The sequence below is a fragment of the Anthonomus grandis genome, chromosome 13 (assembly GCF_022605725.1).
Source record: "Anthonomus grandis grandis chromosome 13, icAntGran1.3, whole genome shotgun sequence".
NCBI classification, from domain to species: domain Eukaryota; kingdom Metazoa; phylum Arthropoda; class Insecta; order Coleoptera; family Curculionidae; genus Anthonomus; species Anthonomus grandis.
In genome coordinates this window covers 9,557,879-9,579,146 of record NC_065558.1, presented here as the reverse complement: position 1 = coordinate 9,579,146, position 21,268 = coordinate 9,557,879, and the positions used below count along the sequence as shown (strand labels likewise).

Sequence of the window (21,268 nt, the reverse complement as noted above, 5' to 3'; positions counted from 1 at the left end):
TGGAACTGCGATAAGTTAAACATTACATCAAAAAATTTCAATTACAGATAAAGCAAAAGGAGGTCTAGGTCTAGGAAAATCTAGAGATCTGCTATGATCCTCACTTTAGATAGGATCCACTTATTCAATATAACAAAAGTTAGAAAAATGTACCACAAATTTTATCAAATAACAGATTGGTTACTAAGACATAATAATTTAACTATTTACAAATCACTTGTGGAGTTAGTTCTTTCATACGGTGTCCAACAATTTTAGTATAACAAGAAATAGCTCAAAAGAAAATATTAAAAATTATATTACATAAGAATATGAGATTCTCCAGTGATTAATTGTTGTATAGAGAAGCTGGTGTCTTTACTCTAAACTAACTCTATTTGCAATCTGTGGCTAAATTACTACTGAACGGAAAATATAAAATAAATAAAATTAGGTTAGAGAGGGTCATTTGAGAACACTATATTACACAGTACCCAATATAATTCTTTTGAATTTCAGCAATTTTACATATAATAAAATTAAAAATATGTTATCCACTTGGATTTTAAAATCAGGAATAAATAGTTCGTAATTACGGATAAAGGTATACGAATCTAAATATATTTTGTATAATTAACGCGCAATTGTTTGTGCTTAATGAATTGAATAACATATGTTTTCTTTTGTTGGTAAAATAGAAGAAAAATTATATATGTAGCTAAACCAAACATATAACACATACATTTTAATAGAAACATTGTGTGCTAGATGTACCATTAATTGTATTTTGACTAATGCAAATAAATATTACGTGGCATACGGTCACTCTGTACTCCTTTTACATACCCATATCCTTTGTAAACGTATTTTATTTATTTACAGAAATGGGGGAAAATCGTCAAGTGGTAGTAAGAATTCCGGAGGTACTGGAAGTAGCAGTAGCAGCTCGAAACACGACAAACCCCAAGAAGCGCATTCGTCCAGCAAAAGTCAGTCTTCGAGTGGTTCTTCTGTGCCCACTACGAACTCGTTCCCGTTTTTCTTCCCGAATCCTGGACTGCTCTACACCCCTTTGGGACTCGGCGGACTTAACCCGTTCGCCCTTCAACCGGGAGTTTCTGCTTACGATAGTTTAGGTAAGCAAATTTTCGTCATAACATAATTCTTATGGATTTTCAAAGTTTCAGTAAAAAAATCCTTCTCGGTATAGCATATCGTTAAAGAAATGTCATCGTCAATCGTTCTATTTTTTTTTTTAATCTGTAATTTAGCCACTGAAAAACTAGTTTAAGTAGATTTTAAAATTGACGTGCATTTGCATTCAACTAAATAACAATTTTAAATAATTTTCCAGAAAATTAATATGTTCTCCTTCATACAAACTAAAAATACTCTTATTTGACCAGTCATTGTGTGTTATGTAAGCCAGTACATTGCTGTTAAGTGAGCCATCCTTTTCAGTTTGTAATCCGTGGTTTTCTATAGTAAACCAAATTCTTCAAGTCGACTTCCATACAGTATTGGTCGAAACGAAATAAACAATAAAATATTGCAATCATTTTATTGCTTAGCGACTAAGATTTTTTGAGAAATAACCTTTAATTTTTATTATAGACTGATTAGGTGGTTGATTGTTCAATGTAACAACCCTTCCACTAAGAAAATACTCAATCTTACATATTGCAGTACCACAAGTGCAGTCTTTAACCCGATCAAATTTTTTATTCTTGTAATCCTTTTGATAATTTACTGAAGAAAAAAAGTTCGTAATAATCTACACTGTATCTGTTAGGAGAAAATCTAATTTAATATGTCGAGTAAATAAAGGCCAGAAACGTATGAAACGTTTATAAGACTAGGACATCCGTTTCAAAGGACACAGATTCAGGTTCACACGACCAAGTGTCGTGGACATAAGGAAGGAAGGTCCTTTCTTAGAAGGAAGTTTTTTCTCCACAAATTGGATATTTAAAAAATAAACAAATTAAAGTTTCTAAATATATTGCATTTTATTGTTTATTCGAATAGCCTAAGGTGACAAATAATGTTTTAATTTATTTTCCAAATAAGGCAGAACAATGCAAGAAAAATAAGTTGAAAATGGAAACTTTATAAAAAATTATTTGAAGGTAAAATTCTGATGAAGGCATGAAGAACACAATTTTAGTAGCTTGTATTATGGTCTTTTCTTTCAATCCATGAATCAAATTATTGATGAAGTTCTCTGGCATGTTGCTCCACTCTTCTTGAACAGCTCCCCTTAAGTCCTGAAGCGTCAGAGAAGATTGTCTCAATTGGATATTGCTCTGTCAAGATAATCCCATACAGGTTCAATGAGATTCGTGTCTGGAGAGTTCGCTGGCCAGTTAATTCTCTGGATATTGCCTTCGCGTAACAAGGTTTCTACCCTTTGAAAAATGAAATTATTCCCCAATTCGTTATGAAAATGATGAATGATTGCTTCAATAACTTTATCAGCGTATATGGTACCTGCCATTGTTCCTTCTATGAGAATATGTGGGGTACGGCGACCATACATTGTCACCCCCAAAAAATATCAGTGTAAGTCGTTTTAATCTGCCCGGATCCCTTCAGACTCTTTCACGGCGACTATCACTGTGTAGGCCAAATCATAACTTGTCTGAAAATAACACGTTATGCTATTGTAGTAAAAGTTAATGCTGGTGCTCAGCAGCCCATTGGCGACTCTCTTTTCTTGCTCTATTTCCAGGTGTAAGCCTAGGCACCCTTAAAGGTCTTCTTGCCCGTCGATTTTTCTTAGGGTGCTTATCGAAACCACACGCAAGAAAATGAGCTGTCACCTTTATTGTTTGGTTTCTCCGGGTTAAATTAAATATGTCACTCTAGGTCGACTTTCTCACAATTCTGCCAGTTTCCTTGAACAGGATCACAAATATTCAAACGATGCTCAATCTGGTGATTTGATAAACCCTCTTGACTTAAGGCCACTATTCTTGCCCCATCAAACTGAGAAATCAGATTGCCTGGACTTTTTCCAAAAATTTAATCGATACTTTGACGCTCGAAATCAGTTTAGAACTGCTTCATTTTATAAACGTCTGCATATCGTCGACCCAAAACAATTTTTGCCACATATTGTTGTTTGTTTCTTTGCTAAAATATACAGAACGTAACACGGCAAAATTTAGCAAGGGAGGCCAAGACTTTTGGAGAATGATGGGTGTACTATGCAAAAGGGTCGCTTTTTGTGTATTGATGGCGTTCATTTGATCAGTTTTTGTTCAGTTGTAAATATTCTCTATTTTCTACACAAAAAGAGCTGGGAAAGTCAACAAGCTATTTGTTTTCAAATACTAAGTTATACATCTTCTCTATATGTATACCTTACTAAAAAAAATCATATGGCATCTTTTGACACCAGAATGTTTAAAGGGCGACTTTGTGTTTACTTTTCGCGTTACTGCGACTTTTCTAATCAAAAAATAAGAAAAAGACACCAAGTACTCATCTTGCTTCAGGTCTCCTAAACGGTAGCCTCGGTGGCTCGGGCTCCCACGGTTCCAAAATGAAATCGAGCTCGTCCAGCTCGAGACAATCGTCCAGTACGACCACGACCAGCTCGACGGCATCGCCCAGCGTCGCCTCGAGTAGCTCGTCAAAATTACCTGGAAAAGCCGCTAAAAAGGAAACCCCATTCCCGCAGCTCTTGCTGCCCCCCGATACGCAAATACTAGAGGGTATACCCAAGATGAGCCCATCGGGTGGAAAACATGATAAAAAAGACGAGAGAAGAAAAGCCTTGGATGCATTCAAAGGTACTGTGCCTATATTAATGATTATTAAACTTGTATAACTATTAAACGAGAAAGGAGACAAGTTATCGTACACAATTAGCAGGTTTTCAATCTTTTCTGATAATTTATTGTTGTATTTAGGCATGACTGCGGCAGATTTTTCTGCCCAAATGGCCAAAGAACGACGAACGCCCACCCTTCCGAACTTAACTGATTTTACGAAACTGATAGAGGCTCAAGTTACTCAGTCTACAAAGAAGTCCCATGAGCAACTGCTGAAAGAGGCGATGGAGCAGCTTCATAAACCCAAAATGGACTTGACTAGTATGATGGCCAAATCTTATGAAGAACAGGTATGAATGATTGATTTTTGATATCGTTAATATATAGTTTGTTATAAGATCTTCTGTTGTCGCATTTATATTTCAAAAATATATTGAACTCTAAATTGAAAGGTACTGAAAACCAGTACAGTAATTCTCATACAAAAAGTTCAAAATAGTACGAATATTTTACATTTTAAGTCTGTAAGTACTTTACCATGTATAGAAAAGGGATTAGAAAAAGGTCATTGATGTGAAGCTTCAATAGAAATAAATAAAACACAGCCTGGCCTATGGCCATCATGATAAGTACTGGTACGAAGGCAATATGTGGTGTACCGTTTTTCTAGAATAGTGTCGTTGCTTTGAAAATTTCTTAAGCCCTGATGATGGCCATAGGCCAGGCATAGGCAACAATTTTTAGTTTATATGCTGAATACAAGTACTGTGTTTTATTAATTAAGGAAACATAGCGTACAACTGATTTTTTAATCCATATTATTTAAATAGAAATGACAGTAACGAAGTGAAATTACTTCCATCCAAATTAGCAGCATTTTTTGGGATTTTACTAGTTACCATTATTTATGTAATTTGGAAAAATTTTATGCACATTCCTTTAGAAGTTATCCTTATTAATAAGGATTTCCCTTCTCTTTCTTTAGCATAAAGGCTCTTGGGAAAAAGTAAATTGTTTTACGGAAGCCTTATTTGCTCCCAATTTAGCATTTTTAAACTTTTCAATCGATCTTATCCTAAAAAAGCTTAAAGCCGATATTTTCAAAGGGATCGAATAAATTTTGCTTAATTAACTATAAGGTCTTGTACCATTGATTAAATAGGATCTAAACTTATTATAAGTCCTAAGGTAAGATTAACATGATTTATTTATTTATCATTGGTTAAACGATTTTACAAAATATAATAAACTAAACTACAAAAACTTATTAACTAGGTAGGTACTTACTAAGAACTAACACTGATTCGTATAATTTGGAACCCAAATAAGAATTTTATTTATACGACTGATGGATTGGAAAATTATACTCGGAAGTTTTTTTGCATTATAGTCATTGATAGTATGATGAAACTTCAGGCTAAATAAATATTTCTGTAAGATATTTCAAATATCACTTTTCCCAAAAGATAGCGGCAGTTTATTTAAAATGTTTAGAAGGAAAGACATAAATCATGCATTAATCTACGATTCTGAACGGAATTAATTTAAAGGAGAGCCGTGACGTAGTTATAATTAATATAATAACAACGCAAAGGAACCTTAAGTTTAAATAAACTTTTTAAAATTGTTTTCTTAATGTTTTTAATTTCATTAATATGAATATCATAAAACGGAGCATATTCGAGGATAGACCAGACATACGAGAAATACAAAACATTGCATGAAAAATCAGAACTAACTCTTGAAGTTATTGGATCATTATGTGTGATTTAAAAATCGTGTATATTTTTCTGTTCGATTCGTTAAATTCATATATGTATATTTTTTTAAATTTGAATAGTAATCTTCTTGCCTATTTAATTATCTTTCATATTATTTTAGGCTCGTGTAAATATTCCTAAAACATCAAGAGATTCTACCGAATCTCCCTTAGCCCTGGAGAAACCTCAAGTGGAGGAGGAAGCGCCCGTTCAAAAACCGAAAACTCCCAGCGAGGAGCCTCCTCAACAACCTGATCCTCCTCAGGTCGAAGAAAGATCAGAAACCAAAACGCCACAAGCGGTCGTCCAGTCCACTCCATCTCCACCTCCCCCTCAGCCCCAGCCAGACGTCAGCATGCACGAAGGGGTGAGTTTCTAACTAAAAGAATGAAGCGACTATGACTGTATCAGTCAAGAGTAAATAGATGCGGCTAGTGGGCGGGCCAAAGATTGATTTTTGAATTTATGATTTATTCTTCGGGGTATCATGAAAAGTCGCTCTATAGTGTGTAAAGTAACAAGAAAGACGTAATTTCAAAGTTAAATCCAGTCTTATAAGTTCCAAGTACCAAATTTCAGTCAAATCATATCAATAGCTAGACAGTTATGGTAGTCAGTCATGTCCATGAAACCGAATATGCCAAATTGTCAAAATTCATTGTGTCCTAAATAAATTGCTCAAATGGCAAAAAAGTTATGGCATGAATCAAGAGAATTTGATATCTCAAAAAAAATCAAATTTTATTAATTGCAAGCTAAGTAATTCTCAAATTTTAATCAAAGCAAAAAACAATATGATACGTAAAATTCAAGCCCAATATCTCCAAATTTCGTTAAAAATCAATAATTGTGTCCTAAATAAACACAAAATTTAAATATAAGAAAACAGCATTATTCCTGGAAACAAAACACAATTTGCTCAACTGATACACACTTCAATACATATTCGCAATTTCTCCAAACTTTTTCTGAGCAAATAATCTGTTCTTCCACCTTTATTATTCCACCATTATCATTATTATTTTTATTAAAAGAAAGTTATCCGACTTCAGCTCACTTGTCTCAGAATAAAATTATTGCGAAATTTAAAAAACTTTCCCAATATTGCTTGCTCTGGTATAATTTGGAAAAAAAATTGAGGTTTTTAGGTAAAATATGTGTAAGAACTTTTTTTAAGGACTAATAACCTAATAGTTCCTGTACTCAGATATTACCAAAAAAGTATACAGAGACTTTAAAGCCTTTTATTCTTAAAAAAACTCAATCCGTTTGATGGCTCGGTTCTTCAGATCCCTTTCACGTTTTTGCCCATTTTTCTCATTGAAATCTTTTAACAAACAAAAAATACCTATATGTGTTCTCAATATTGCCAAATTTCAATGTTTTACTAGTAGTACAATCGATATGTCTTACTAGTAGTACAAATGCAGTCTTTGTTTTTTATCAGGCAAGATGGAGAGAAATATTTTTGTTTTCAAGCTTTCCTCATAAAACATTAACGATTGTCACAAAGCAACGGCTGGAATTTTTTTTTTTTAAACTTACAAACCTCTTTTTGGATGCCAGATTGGCTGTACGTCAGAAATACAGCTCCAGTTATAATTTTGTCCCAGAAAGTATGTTTTTTGGAGTCAGAGATGGATCTTACAATATATCCTTATGACGTGTTCGCGATTATCTAACAATAAATTTGCAGTTTTCAAAATGAAAAACCATAAATAATCAAAATTTTAAAACGGGTTTTGTTTTCGAACAGGAAGGCGTAGATATAGAAACGTTGCTTCCCTCTTCGGTGGTGACTTCGGCGAGCGTCGCTCCGGAACGAGATCAGCCGACCCCGATGGAAACCGAAGAACTCGAACAGCCAGAGGTCGCCGCTGATTTCGAAATGCCTCAGCAATCCGAAAAGAAACACGAGCCGGAGGACGGTGTTGTGAATAAGGAGCCGGAAAGTAAACCGACGAACGAGGCCGAAGAAAACGTTGAATCGCCGCCAAAGAAAAATAATAAGCGCAGTGAGTAACATTTTTTAAATGATTTATTTTCTTATGGAGCTTTATAGATTTTTTGTCCGGAGACTTTTTTCCTCATATTATTTAACATATTAACTAATAATAATGCTTATATCATAAAAACTGATCTGTATCATGAGCCTTTGTGCAGTAACCTAACATTTCAAAAACAAAATCCGTCTTCAGGAATTGCTTGCTATCTTAAACTAAATGAATTTCCCCAATAGTTTAAAAAAAAATTATATTTAAAATATTTCTTAAACGATGAAATTTTTTGAGGAAAAAGCTAACATGAATTTCCGCATAAAATTACCGGAAATTTGTGCTAAAATAAAGTTTTATATATCAAATCCTTATTTAGGAATAACCGATCTTATTGTGAAATTATTATAATTAGTTAATGCTACTTTTACTCACAACTTACGACTATACAAGGCTTCGAAAAATCGTTCGTTCTCAGTAACTGTAAGTTCAAAGTCTGTTTTGCATTGACCTTTTTAAAAATGCTTCAATCCGCATCATTAAACAACAATGTTTCAATCTTTTCCAGAAAATTTTTGATGGCAACACTTTTATCTTCATAAGCAAACTTTGTTTAAAACATATTAGTATATTGTCATAAATATCTCATGAAAATATAAGATTTGGTCAAAGGTTGCTAAATATATGCACAAAGTATATCAAAATGCTCGTTTTTTCCAAAAAAATATTTAAATATATTCAAATTTCTTAGGATTTGTTTTTCGAGTGACAATGTAGGAGTACGAGAAGTAGAACATTTTTTCGTTGGAGTAAACGTCTGATTAATTTTTTATATACAAAACGGTGCGTCGTATGAAATTAAGACAAGAGGCATTATTTGTTTTAAAATAAGTGAGGATTTCAAAAACAATTTTTGATTTTAAAAAAATCAGTGGTGTGTCATTCTCTTCTTTAAAAATATTTAGTTTATACCCCGTACCGTATTTAGTTTATAATCCGACTTGTTCTTTTTCTTTTCTCCTCCAACGCGGATCTGTAGAAAAAGATCTTGCCAGTAAATTGTTAAATTTATTTTCCCTCAGTCTCAATGCTTATGTAAATACAAGAAAGTAGAGTTTAAATTGGGATATTAACCATCCAACATTTTACTGAAATGCAACTAAAACGCTAAATAAGTGCTCCAAAAATTTACCCGAGCCACACGCGTTGAGGTTCGGTTCCGAAATCGTATTAAAAACGCATCGGCGGCGTAACCGCGAGTAACCCTTTCCAATGCATCGGCATATTAGCAGCGGAGCCGCTTCGCAATGTGCTCGGCCGACTTCATTATTTCCTTCTTCGTTACGATTAAAATTATTTTAATTATACCGGTCTGGCTGGCTAAGCACCGGTCATAGGCACTTCAATACCGTGTTAAATAATGTTGTAACTTCTCTACAAACCTGACGGTAGAGCGGACGTTCATTTTATCATTTTTGGCGTTGGTGCTTCGCTTTGGTTTAGGTTAGTTAGTTTGCAACAAGGGAGTGTAGTTCGACGCCTTCTTAGCCTCCGAAAAATTAGGACATGCGAGCCTATGTCAAATACTCAATTTATTTTCCCATCTTTTTTGCCGCAAAGCGAAATAAAACTGGTATCCTGTTTACATAAAACATTCTGCATGAAGTATTTTATTTACTTTATAATTTATTAATGAAAAAATTAAATAAATAAAAATGTCGCCAAAAGTTTTCTACTTTAAGAGGTACTCAAAAAGGCCTGCCTGATTGAGTCAAATAATATCCTAGTGTATTATAAAACTGTTCTAGAGTTTTCCAACATTTCGACTGGGATATTGTTTGTGGCATGAACTATTTTTGCACGAAGCTCTTCCAAAGTATTAGTACGTTCATGTTTATGGCGACAGATGTTCTCTTTGCGGTATCCCCAAAGGGATAAATCTGGAGATCTAGCAGGCCATCGAATAAACCCTCGTGTGCTAATGACTTTATCTGGTCAAGTGTCTTGCAAAAAGTCGCAAACCGCTCTTGCATTATGGGCTGAGCAACCATCCTGTTGTTACCAAATTCTATTGAGATTAATATTCAGCTTGCGAAGTGTAAAATAATTTCGTCCCTCAGAACGTTAAGGTATTTTTCGGCATTTAGATTGCCATCAATAAAAAAAAGAGCCCTATAATTTGGTTTCCTAAAATACCAGTCCATACATTAACCTTCTGAGGGTACTGCGTACTTTTTGCGAAGTGTTTATTTTCTGATGAGTAACCGACGGCAACAGATGGATTGTGACGACCATGAAAAGGAAAAGCCGACTCGTCAGTGAATAAAATATTTTCTATAAATTTAGGATTTATGTCCGCCCTTTCCATCATTTCTTCGCAAAATTCCATCCGTTTTACCTGATCTTCATCAAAAATTTCTTGCAATTTATAGCACTTAAATTTATTTCGCTTTAAAATACCTCGCACAGTTTGCCGCGGAATATCAAACTCATCAGAAATGTGGGTACTGTTCAAGGAAAGTTAACCTCAGCCACACTGCAAACAGCAATTTCTCGAAGTTCCCTTTCTGTCCCCAACTGTCGAATAGGTGGATGACATTCTTTGCCATTATGATGGCATATACTACAATCTTGCACACAGCCATCCCTATCAAATTTTGCAATGATTACCGTGATCGTAGAACGCACCGAAACGGGTTCGTTTGAATATTCTAACGCAAATCTACCGACAATTTCCGCGGCTAAATTACCCTAGAAATACCATTTAATAATTTGTGTTTTTGCTCAACGGTATAAGTAGACATGTTTTGTTTATTACTTCACGTACTTAACTAGTACCTAACTTAAGCTCAGTCAGCGGTCGAAGAAAAATGATCCCCACTCGATCAAAAAAGACAAACTCAAGCCGCCGCGTCTTGCCAGCGTAACTTGTTTTTGTCGCACCAATCAGAGTCGTTCGTGCCCGATAGTTATGTGGAGGGGCGCAACTACATGTAAATCCTATGACCGGACCTTGCTAAGCCAGAACTATATATGACGATAATGCATTGTTTTTTTTTTCAATGTTTGGTTGGGTATTGTAGTATTGAAATTAAAACAAATTTTTAAAATATTAAGAATTTTAAAATATAATGGTTAATACAAACCAACTCCTTGGCCCCTTAGGACGAGCCGCCACTGATTTATACTGTATATCAGTTGCCTGTTATTGGGAAACATGCCTGTTGGAAATAAAGGCTTATTATTATTTTATTACTCTCTACCTATTTGAAATACAGTATACATGTCAAACCCTACAACTCATACATACACCTCCAAAAAAGTTAATGGCGTTGGGAAAATATAAGGGATATATATAAAATATTTATTTAACTTTATGGCTTCAAATCACTAATCTTAAATTAGCATTTTCCCTATTTTAGGAAAACGTAAGTCCGGTGAAATCGTTTTAGATCCCGAAGCGGTAATGGAAAAGAAAAACCTGAGATCAAGCGCGAGTAGGTCGGCCGCCGCGGCTGCCGCCCGACACCAAAGGGAAGCGGAACACGCACAAAGGGAGAGCGCCGCGGCGGCCGCTGCTGCTGCTGCCGCCGCCGCCGCCGCGGCGTCCGAAAACGCCCCGTAGACGAACGCCGCTGCCTCTTCTCCCCCCACCCCTGTCGATCCGAGTATTTAGTGATCTGTGATAAATAATTAAAATTTGGGTACTGGACGCAACTCTTGTTTTAAAACGAAAAAACGCAATGTACTGAATTTTTATGATACTGATTTAAATAATCGCCCACCGCGGTCTGATCTATTACGCTTGATGTTACGTATTTGTTTTATAATACAGTAACTTTTTCTAATGTAAGTCCTAATTGTTAATGATATTCGTTTTTTTTTCACCCTAGTTAACATTTACGTTATGATGTATGAATGCAAAGCTGCCGTTAATTGTAGTCGTATGGGGCATAATGTGAGTGGTAACTGAGGTAAAGAAAAATTTTAAGAAAGTAAAAGAGACTCAAATTACTTACATAATTCGTTAGTGGATAGGTGCAAACATTAAGAATATTTTAGGACAAATGCTTAGGTAGTTTCTAGATAGGATGTTGGTTTCAATTAACTATTTACTCGTAATGACGTGTATAGGTCTACAACAAAATCAATGGGAAACCTGCCTTAACCGGACATTTCTTTAAGTTGCCTAAGATGTCTTAATAAGAAAAGACATTGTTTTCGTTTTCTACGGTACCCTCTTAGTTAAATTAGGCCAAACGTCCCTAATTTAACTGAGCACGATTACCCGCTGTATATTAAAATTTTTAGGTTAAGCTTATAATGTTCTTACAGTGACTTTTTTATACTTAATATTACATATATGTACGGCCTATGGTGGGAATGATCTTTTTATTATTGTCTATATACAGGGAGTGCTGAAAATGCTTTATGATTAAGGACAAACTTTGTACTGCATTATAGTGAATTTGACAAATATGTATTTTACCACAAAGTTAGCATCTAATCGTGTTTAAATTACCCCCTGAATACTTTAGACAACTTTAAGAAATCTTTTAGGGTTTATCATTGATTTTAAAACGACTTCGTCAAACTTAAGTGTATCAATATTAGTGTCGTAAGCTCGCATGTGTGTAAATATTTTTCTTGTACTATCTGATTTATTTTTACATTATTATTTTTTAATTATATGTGTAAAATTCCTTTTTTGAAGTGTGTATTTAAAGGCTTTTTTGGCAGCGTCCTGCCTTTCCCCCTATAATCGTCTTAAATGGTAGCTTTCTCTCATATTATTGTTACAAACTTAATGTAAGTAAATAAAAATACAAATAAGTAGTTTCGGAGTTTTATTTCTCTTAATAATTTACTAGTTAATTGAATTTATCAGGTCAAGCTGTTTACGTAATTTTTTTCACCTTAAAAAAACGGACGTATTATCAAAACCTATATACGTGTAAATAAAAATAAATAAAATATATACATACAGAAGTTTCACCAAGGATTATACATGCCACTGATCGGGAATTTTTGCTCAAGACTTTAGTATGGACAAACCACAAAAGTTTGTTTTCCATACCAAACAGTGTATAAAGCGTTAACTGGTTAAATTCTGTACTAAACGTACAATTTTTATTTTAAAGCAACAAAAAAACTAGTTATGACTGCAGAATTTAGTCCAGTTAAGATTTGCCCACTGTATAAATATGATAAGGACCTTACTACACTATGTTTAACCCAATTAAAGGATAGTCTCTTACAAATATTTTCAAAGGTTTAGCACATACGGCGATTTACATAAGAACCTTAAATTAAATAATATTGAGAAGTATATTGAAGTCTAAAAATTTGGGATCGAGCTAAGCAGTATTATTGAAGCGGTAATATTAATTTACTCTTAAAATATGGGTTACACTACCAATATCAAATAATACCAACTATTATGGAAGTTACAGAAATTCCTTGGCAGAATAGATACGTTATTATTAAAAAATCACTCTTTTGCCTCAAACTAATATCACTAGAACTAGAATCGCTTTCCACACCACTTAAAACAGACATTTCCCTTCCGTACAAAATCTTCGTTTAGAACGTTTGTGAAATCAACAGAATGAAACGATACTTGGGAACTTATAAGTAAATGTACAAAGTTTTGTTCTGATTTTATATTTTTGATCAACAATGTTATATGTTCAGGTGGGTTTACACAAAAGTCATCGAGGGGATGTTGATAAAAGATAATTATTTCCTGATGACATGTTGATAATCAATTAATTATACAGATACATTTGGAAGAAACTTAGTCACGATGGATTTCAATTTAAAAAATCATGGGAACGTAGCTGGTGTATTAAAGGAAGATATGTCTGACGGGTGCAAAGGCCTTTTTGGTTGGATTTTTCAAAAAAATAAAAAAGATCTCGGTCTAAAAAGGATTGATCGATTAATAGATAAGAAAGGAGATCGTCCTCTGGTAAATTACATTTTATTTTTTCCGTCTTTTACGATCAGTGGCAACTAGTGCAAGTTATTTGAACTATAACTACATAAAACTGCGTAGAATTGTCGTCCTTCCTTACTGAATTAAAATAAGTTTAATAAATATTTGCACTTCTAAAATTATTGTATAATTAAATGAATATCAACGATGTCATAAGGAAATACCCGTCCGATCTGGTTGTGATACTTATCCTGCGTTTGTGTCGCTAGCTTTTAGACTATAAAGAAAGTATAAAGAGTTTGTAGAAAAATGGTTAAAATTATGTCACTTTTGAGAGAATTTTTTTTCATGTAATCCTTAATAACTCTAGTTTTGAATTTATATTTGGATGGTTTTTGCGAAGTTGATTTTGGTCGTCAATTTAACAAAAACAGGTTTTAAATGATAGGCACACTATAACTAAAAGGTTTGACCATAAATTATGTATTTTTTCATTAATTTTCCCTTTATGAAAACATCATTTCGAACCATTGCAAAACTAACAGTCGAAACGATGATGAATGCAATTATTGCATTATAGACTACAACGAAAAATGTACAGTTACATGTTTTACCCAACTAGAGCATCATCAGACCAACTTAAAAAAATTTAGATATAATTTACATTTGTGTGTGATGTGTTTTGTTTATCATGTTTTGCCCTAATTGGGCGAAACTTGTAAAACCTTATAAGGTATTATTCACATACTGTGTCACTTTAGGTTTTAGTTTATACTACAATAATGATGAAGTACCTTCCAACTTTTACAAAAAGATGTTCGTCCAAATAAATCGATCACAATCGAATAAAAATTCGTTTATAAATTAATTATCATCGGTCTTTAGGACTTTAACCAATTCTATACAAAGTGCTTTTCATAAACGTGTTTAATGGCCACATAATTTTCAAAATAAGACCCAAGGCCCAAGAGAGACCGTATTTTTTACCAAAATTACATAATCGCTCCATGAGGGTTAGGATTCCAAAAAAATTAATTCATTTATTTTAGAGATTTAAAAGTCCTTTGTAAGAAAAACTCAGGTGTCGACCATTATAAGAGCATCCTCACTGCATCGTACACCACATGTCGGCTTTTATTGTTAAATGATAGTCGAGTAAAAAGTGAAATTGTAAAAAATTTTGTATACATTATTTAGAACTAATTTAAAAATGGGAACAATATTTATACAGTGCACATTTAGGGACTTAAAAAAGAGCATAATGATCATTTTGAGTTCTTTTAATCGACAAGATTTTCTAATTTAACAATAAAAGCCGCCATTTGGTGTCCTGAGGATGATTTTGTATAGGCCGAAATGTTGACAGCTGAGTAAAGATGTTTTTGCTTCGTTTATAGCCTGGTCCAACAATTCCTTTAGTAACTTAAAATCGAGTCGCAAAACGTACAATCAATTTTGAGGTATTCCAACACCTTTTTCAATTATAAATTTAATAATATTTAAATTAAATGCCAACATCCGTTCCAAAAAAAATCTAGATCGATTGCCTTTATAACAAACCAAAATATATCCCTTTCTTGGCTGCCTTTTATGTATTTTAATATGATAAAACACACCTGACGAGAAAAACACCCTGACAGAGCAAACAGTATTTCAAGACACTTCACCGTGAACAAACCGAATTTTAGATACCGGTAGTGTATGGTATAAATACATTACAAGCGGTAGTTGAACATATTTTTTTTTACAATCTTTGGCATTCTTTAAATTATTACTTAAATATCCTAGTCACCGTGGGGGCGGGTGATGTGATTATAGAAAGAACACGCACACTCTCACACAAGTATATTGTAGTAACTAACTTCATTTTGTCTTAGGAAGGGGCCGGACGAGGTATAATTTCTCGCCCTGTTTATTGGTGTATATCGGCGCCCTCTGGTAGTGGTCTACTAGTTGATCTAAAGTGTGGAATTTTCGTTGTCCGATGCAGTACAGCGCCCCCTCTACGTGCACTCGGAAATGTTTGTTTCGACCGGGGGCTTTTAATGATACTGAATAATCTCCTACCTATTAAAACATAGAACGAACGTAGAACAAAAATCTGAAAAAAGTAACAATATTTGTATGTTATACTTACATTTGTTTCACTGTCCCTAATAAGAAAATCTCCATCATGACCGAATTGATTTAATAAATTATCGCAAACGTTTCTTGTAATAGTGCCATAGTACCACGGCCTATCCATTATGTGTGGTTTATCCATTACTGATAACTGAAATTATTAATTTTAAAAAATTAAAATCTTAAAAACCCTATGAGGCACTTACTTGTGATCCTACCATAGAAGAATCAAGCCTCTCTTGCTTCTCGTTTTCTTGATATGCTCTGTCCATGTAATCTGAAAGTTCTTGTAAGTAGTTTCTTGGAACTAGACCTATTTGTCCTTGTGCATTTCTCGCTTTATACCTAAAAAACGGTTAATTGATTAAATTAATGTTTGGAACCTTGTAGCCCATGCTCCCACCATTCTGGATCACTGGGAGGTCTATCCAATATTTCCAAACGGTCCCCCTTTTCAAAGGACAACTCTTGGTCGTTTGACGAAGAAAACGAATACAGAGCCACTACGATATCTAACACGTTCTCCGCCATGGCGTATGTGTGCATGGTATCGTCCAAATCGTTTTCTTCTTGGGTGTAATTTGACGGAAACCATCCGGTAATATTACTACTTTGACCCCTCCACCAACCTAAAAGAAATCAATTAATAATGTTTATTATCACTATAAATATAAGTTGTGGGCAGAGCAAATAATTATTTTTAGAAGTAATAAGTTACATTTAACTAAACAAATACCAACATAGTGAAAATTTAAGAACCATAAGTCGTTTATTTAACTCTTCACTTAAACTATAATACTTTGGATGAAGGATGAAGAGCAAAAAGAAATTTTAATACGCACAAACTCCATATAAAAAAATGAGTTTAATCAGACAATAATAATTTTTAAAAAAACACCTTTTATTAAATATCAAAGTACTCATTATACAAAGTATTATTCTTTTTTCTACTAAATCCAAAAATAAATCTATCAATCCCGCCACAGGTGTGAATGGTATTCTACTGACCATCAATTAAGACTTCAGAATAAATTAAAAATTCGATAATATTCACCTATTTTTTAGCACTGGGCGAGAATATTTCCTGTAATAATTCTGGTAGAAGTTTATTAAATATGTTTACCTCTATATTATACGGAAACCAACCCACAAATTAATTTAATTCATGTTTAATTTTTTTTTAAAACTAAAGACTTTTCCAGAGGAAAAAGCCTACAAAGTATTAAAATATCATGTTCCATATAAAGTAGAGCTTCATATTTTTCCTTAGTTGAGTCCTATATTCGCTATAGTATTTGTTTTTAGGGTGTGTGCTCCCAGTACCTCTTTAATAAGGTTTTTATTATATAAAAGAGAGCTATTAGTTGTTTATTTAGGGTTGGTTCTCAAGTCCCTTTTTCCTTATACACAAAATTCGGTTCTGCTGTATTTTTATTTTAGAAACAGTCTGCCTTATTTTTAAGAAGCATAACAGTAAACTTACAGGGCAGATGCAGGTTATATTACTTGGTATTCCTCCTATGTTAGATTACCTATCTCTAGGTCTGAACAAATACAAAAATCTAGCATTATATTCTTTTGTAATATTTTTAATTCAGTTGCAGGACTAGCACCCTATCAAGCTTGGTTAACAACAATATACAAATATGTTTCAGTAATAAAGCATACTTTGAATTTGAATCTCAAAGTTTAGTATCTGATGGCCCTTTTCTGCAACACAAATCCTGAATACTCAAGGGATGGCAACTAAATGATTTTTTTTTCATACTTTTGCATGATTTGCTTTTAAATTTGAGTGATTCAGTCACTGTAGTTAACTGACAGAACAAATTTAACATAAAATATATGTACCTATATGTTTCTACTTTAAAGAAAACTTACCATCATTACTCTTTTCAAGAATTAAAATCCTAGATCCCTTTACTAAAGACAGCTCGTCTGGTTGTTGTGCTTGATAATTATATTTCACTACTGCCACCCCAATGGCCTCAGAGGGATCAGGAGCGGCTCGTCGAGCCATACTAGGAGACTCTACCGCTCTCGAGGGTGAGTTGCTTGAAGGTAAAGTCTTTGAGCCAGAACCTTTTTTAACCTTTAAAGAGCCGCGTGAAAAACTTTTTAGGTCAACTAGAAGTCGGTAAAAATCACCTTTTTCTTTATACTATCGAACAACGAAGGTTTCTCCTTCTTTACATAGTTGCTCGGCACGTAACCAGCCTGGTTCCTCGCGTTCTGTACTTTCCACCAGTGTTTGGAGTCGTCGAGCAGCACGTAACGTTCGTTTTTTCGTAGATCTAACTCTTGGGGTCCTTGATGTTCGTAATCGTATTTGGCGACGACGTAACACACGTCATCTTGTGTGGTTTTGCCTGAGCAATTGAGTTTTATAAATACAAAATGAAGGCTCTGTTGAGCATGGTCGTATCTAGGCTAATATCAATTTATTATCAAGCTGGTGGCATTACATTTCACTTAATTAGCTACATTACAAAAAAAAAACATAAAAATGACACAAGCTACATTAACTTACCGTAACGATAACCTGGCGCAGCCATTTGTTCAGTAGGCCTGTTCATGTAACTACTACTAAATTGCCAAGGGTTGCCTTGCATAGATCGAGTCTCCAACATGACATCAAATCATAACCAAGCTACCAACTGCTAGGGATCAAACATGCTTCTACTCTATAAAAAACAATAACTGACTGACAATATTTATGATGGAATGCCCAAAAAAGCTGTATTAAAAGTTTTACATAGAATTTAGCTATGTGAACTAGGATACGAACATCCCTATCCTGACTAGAAATATACTTACTAGACTAAGAAATGTACTTACAAAACTTGAAGTTTGTAATTTAAAAGGTATTGGATAATTATTTATAAATGAACAATTATCAAAATCATCAATTATTTTTCTGATGAGGACTACACATGAATAATAACTATGGACTAACAAATTCTCTTATTTCTAACATTCTTATAATTAAATATGCTGTAATGTAAACAACAAAGTGATACGAAATAAAACAAAAAATATTAAATAATGAGAAAAGAGCATAATTCTTATTCAAAATACATAATAAACATTCAGTCTAATAACCAATGAAAAAAACAATCATCACATTAAAACCTACAATTCAAATAGTTTTCAACCTGTTAAAAACAAAATACACACAGAATTCTCTTAATCCACAATTCATAACTGTCTATTATTAAAAGTCTTTGTAATGTTGAGTTCTAAGTGATTAAAGGACTTTTTATTAAGATGAACAACATACTTTTTTCATTAATTCTGAATGGATATTGCAGGTTGGTAATTGAATAAGAAAGAATCTTGAGTACAGTTAATAGTAAATACACATGAGATAGAATAATGGTCTCAATACATAAGGCAGGATGCTGAAAAGTTTCTGCTTCCAATTCATCTTTTGTTATGAAATATTTCACTTGGGCACAGGTTACTTAAATAAGAAATGAAATAAAGCAGAAAAAATAACCTTATTATCAATGAAAAAAGTAATATTATTTACAAAGACAAGGTTTCTGAGACCTCAACTAATTTGAGCTGTAGGTACATGGTTCAAATTTGCTACATTATGTATTGTTACTCCTTGTCTTTATTTTGTTATATTTAATTTCTTTCAAAACATATGAGTACTAATAAGGCAAAGCAGCATATTATTTAATATATCAATTTGGACTGTTGTACAATATATTATTGAAGGTAATGACAATATGGAAAAACATTATTACATAAAATCAATTTTTAGTAAATATCAAACACACACACTGACTGATACAACCCAGCTTCTCAATTGACATAAATAGAATTGTTTCATTGACTTTCATTAAATTTTAGAATGTTCTAATGAAATAATTAATATATAGAAGGGTTTACTAAAATGTGACACATAAAATTGGTAATATTCAACATTGTTGTTTCTCAGTTATGAAGCTAAAAGACAAAAAAAAATCACAAATTAAAAAGTATCAAAAACAAACAGACAATCTAAAAACAACTATATAAGACAACAACATATAAATATTAAAACAAAACACTCAATTTGAAAAAGTAAATATGCAAGTCCATCTCTCTAATATAACAGACTGGGCGAGACTGTCGAGCTCTAGAATTGGACTAAACAGGACTCTACTAGAGGAAAGTAAATATTTCTTCCTGTTTTTATGGCCACTTTATGTTGAACTAAAAAATGGCAAATTCTTTTTGCAATAGTAATTTTGTGCAAATGTGTGTATTAAATTTAAACCCAGGATTAATGGTTTTGTGAAAATTAGTCCAGTATAGTTTACACATTTAATGAAGGATATGCAATAGCCTTAGTTAGATATATGTCAAATGTAATCCTGTTTATTATAATTTATGTATAATTAAATATTGTTGCATACTTTTATATTTATTTTTTGTTTTTTACTTATATAATATATAGTTTGAAAAGTTTTATAGTTATAGATTCACTAAATTTAAATTTACATTTGGGGAGATTTAGGAGGTACTAAATATTTCATTTCATTAAAAAACATACCATAAAAAATATATTTATAACATCTATGGGTAGGTAAGCCCAAATGAATGAACAAAAATAGAAATAAAGACCTCAAGCAAAGCTTTTGACACAAATAAAATACTATTAAATTTTTTATAAAAATATAAATTAACCAGAACTAACAGGTAAAACCTCAGACACAGATTACAAAATACCATTCAATTAAAATTTTGCATAATAATGTGAAGAAATGTTTATAAGCCACAAATTGCATAAAATGTATCTGCAAGCAAATACTGTACTGCAAAAGAGAAATACACAAACTGGAATTCGTTTCGAGCAAAACAGTGAAACTTACCTGTTTTTAGGCTCCCCATATTTCCAAAAAATGCATTAAATATGTGCACAGCAGCCTGCAAACCAGTTTGTCAAAAGAAGTTCTCTATGGGATTACTTTTTCCAAACAGTGGTTAAAATTGGGACCGGGTGGAGGGATTTGCGGCTCTTTTATCCCCTTTGTTGGATCGAAAGGGCGCAGTTAATTACTAGTGGTCGTCGCCCCAAACGTTAAAATGCACTCCTAACTCATAAATTATGCCCAGGATCCGTTATTTCACTTTGAAAATCCATTGATTTCACATTCCTTTTTGTTATTTTCACACCCAAGATCCCAACAACCTTGAAGGATCATTGACATTAGTGACATTGACACAGAAATGACATATGACAGCGGAGGTGAATGACATTTTAAGTTAAGCGGTTGTTAGATGAGTTGCCTGTAGCGGAATAAATTCTTTAGTCTTCAGTGTGATCTAAACGGAATAATTATAATACTTGATACTAATTTTATTTTATACGACTAAGCGTATTGTAAAACGACAGTAATGATTAAAAATCTTACAATTTAACGAATAAGTCCACGCGTATTATCACTGCTCTGCATCTTGTTAATGTGCTATGGAAAAAAAGGCTACACCAAAGTATTTATATAAGTGAAGTATGCACAGAAAAATAAAATTTACAAATTTTGTCTGTTGCTTATTTATATACTTATCTTAGTGAAACACATAATCACCGGATCCCTGCGACACCTTGTCAAGCTCTGATAGAGTGGAATCAGCCGGTTTATACTTTTAGTTCGATAATTTTGTCCAATCTAATCCATCTCCATTTCTGAGAATAATCTCTTT

At 33.2% G+C, this 21,268-nt stretch overlaps 2 protein-coding genes across 7 annotated transcripts in view; one reads left to right on the top strand and one right to left on the bottom strand.

The window, feature by feature from the left end:
• LOC126743476 (chromodomain-helicase-DNA-binding protein 7-like) overlaps positions 1–12,348 on the top strand; it is a 52,489-nt gene extending 40,141 nt beyond the window's left edge. For all 4 annotated transcript variants that reach the window (XM_050450576.1, XM_050450577.1, XM_050450575.1 and 1 more), the window contains 6 exons: positions 862–1,115; positions 3,480–3,776; positions 3,897–4,108; positions 5,640–5,885; positions 7,275–7,533; positions 10,935–12,348. In XM_050450576.1, coding sequence (XP_050306533.1) covers positions 862–1,115; positions 3,480–3,776; positions 3,897–4,108; positions 5,640–5,885; positions 7,275–7,533; positions 10,935–11,137 — 1,471 coding nt within the window. In that variant the 3' untranslated portion in view covers positions 11,138–12,348. The remainder of the gene's footprint in view (positions 1–861; positions 1,116–3,479; positions 3,777–3,896; positions 4,109–5,639; positions 5,886–7,274; positions 7,534–10,934) is intronic.
• Positions 12,345–20,765, bottom strand: LOC126743477 (cytoplasmic protein NCK1). 3 transcript variants are annotated; one of them, XM_050450578.1, is made up of 8 exons: positions 20,437–20,765; positions 18,102–18,255; positions 17,720–17,940; positions 17,453–17,663; positions 15,975–16,200; positions 15,778–15,916; positions 15,588–15,722; positions 12,345–15,517 (listed from the first exon to the last, which is right to left on the bottom strand). In XM_050450578.1, exons 2-8 carry the CDS (start codon positions 18,199–18,201, stop codon positions 15,314–15,316), a joined length of 1,236 nt encoding a protein of 411 aa, XP_050306535.1. In that variant the 5' UTR covers positions 18,202–18,255; positions 20,437–20,765; the 3' UTR covers positions 12,345–15,313. The 3 variants fall into 3 exon arrangements, with proteins under 3 accessions (XP_050306535.1, XP_050306536.1, XP_050306537.1); XM_050450579.1 differs by having other exon boundaries at positions 18,102–18,250; XM_050450580.1 differs by lacking the exon at positions 18,102–18,255.
• Between the last annotated feature and the right edge of the window lie 503 nt (positions 20,766–21,268).

What these genes read in the sequence shown, in the direction of transcription:
- LOC126743477 (XM_050450578.1), bottom strand. Translation starts at nt 18,201, where the DNA reads ATGTTGGAGACTCGATCTATGCAAGGCAACCCTTGGCAATTTAGTAGT. An exon ending in CCTCCCAGTGATCCAGAATG is followed by an intron (nt 15,917 to 15,974) that starts GTGGGAGCATGG and finishes ACCGTTTTTTAG; the next exon opens with GTATAAAGCGAGAAATGCAC. An exon ending in TTAGGGACAGTGAAACAAAT is followed by an intron (nt 15,518 to 15,587) that starts GTAAGTATAACA and finishes ATGTTTTAATAG; the next exon opens with GTAGGAGATTATTCAGTATC.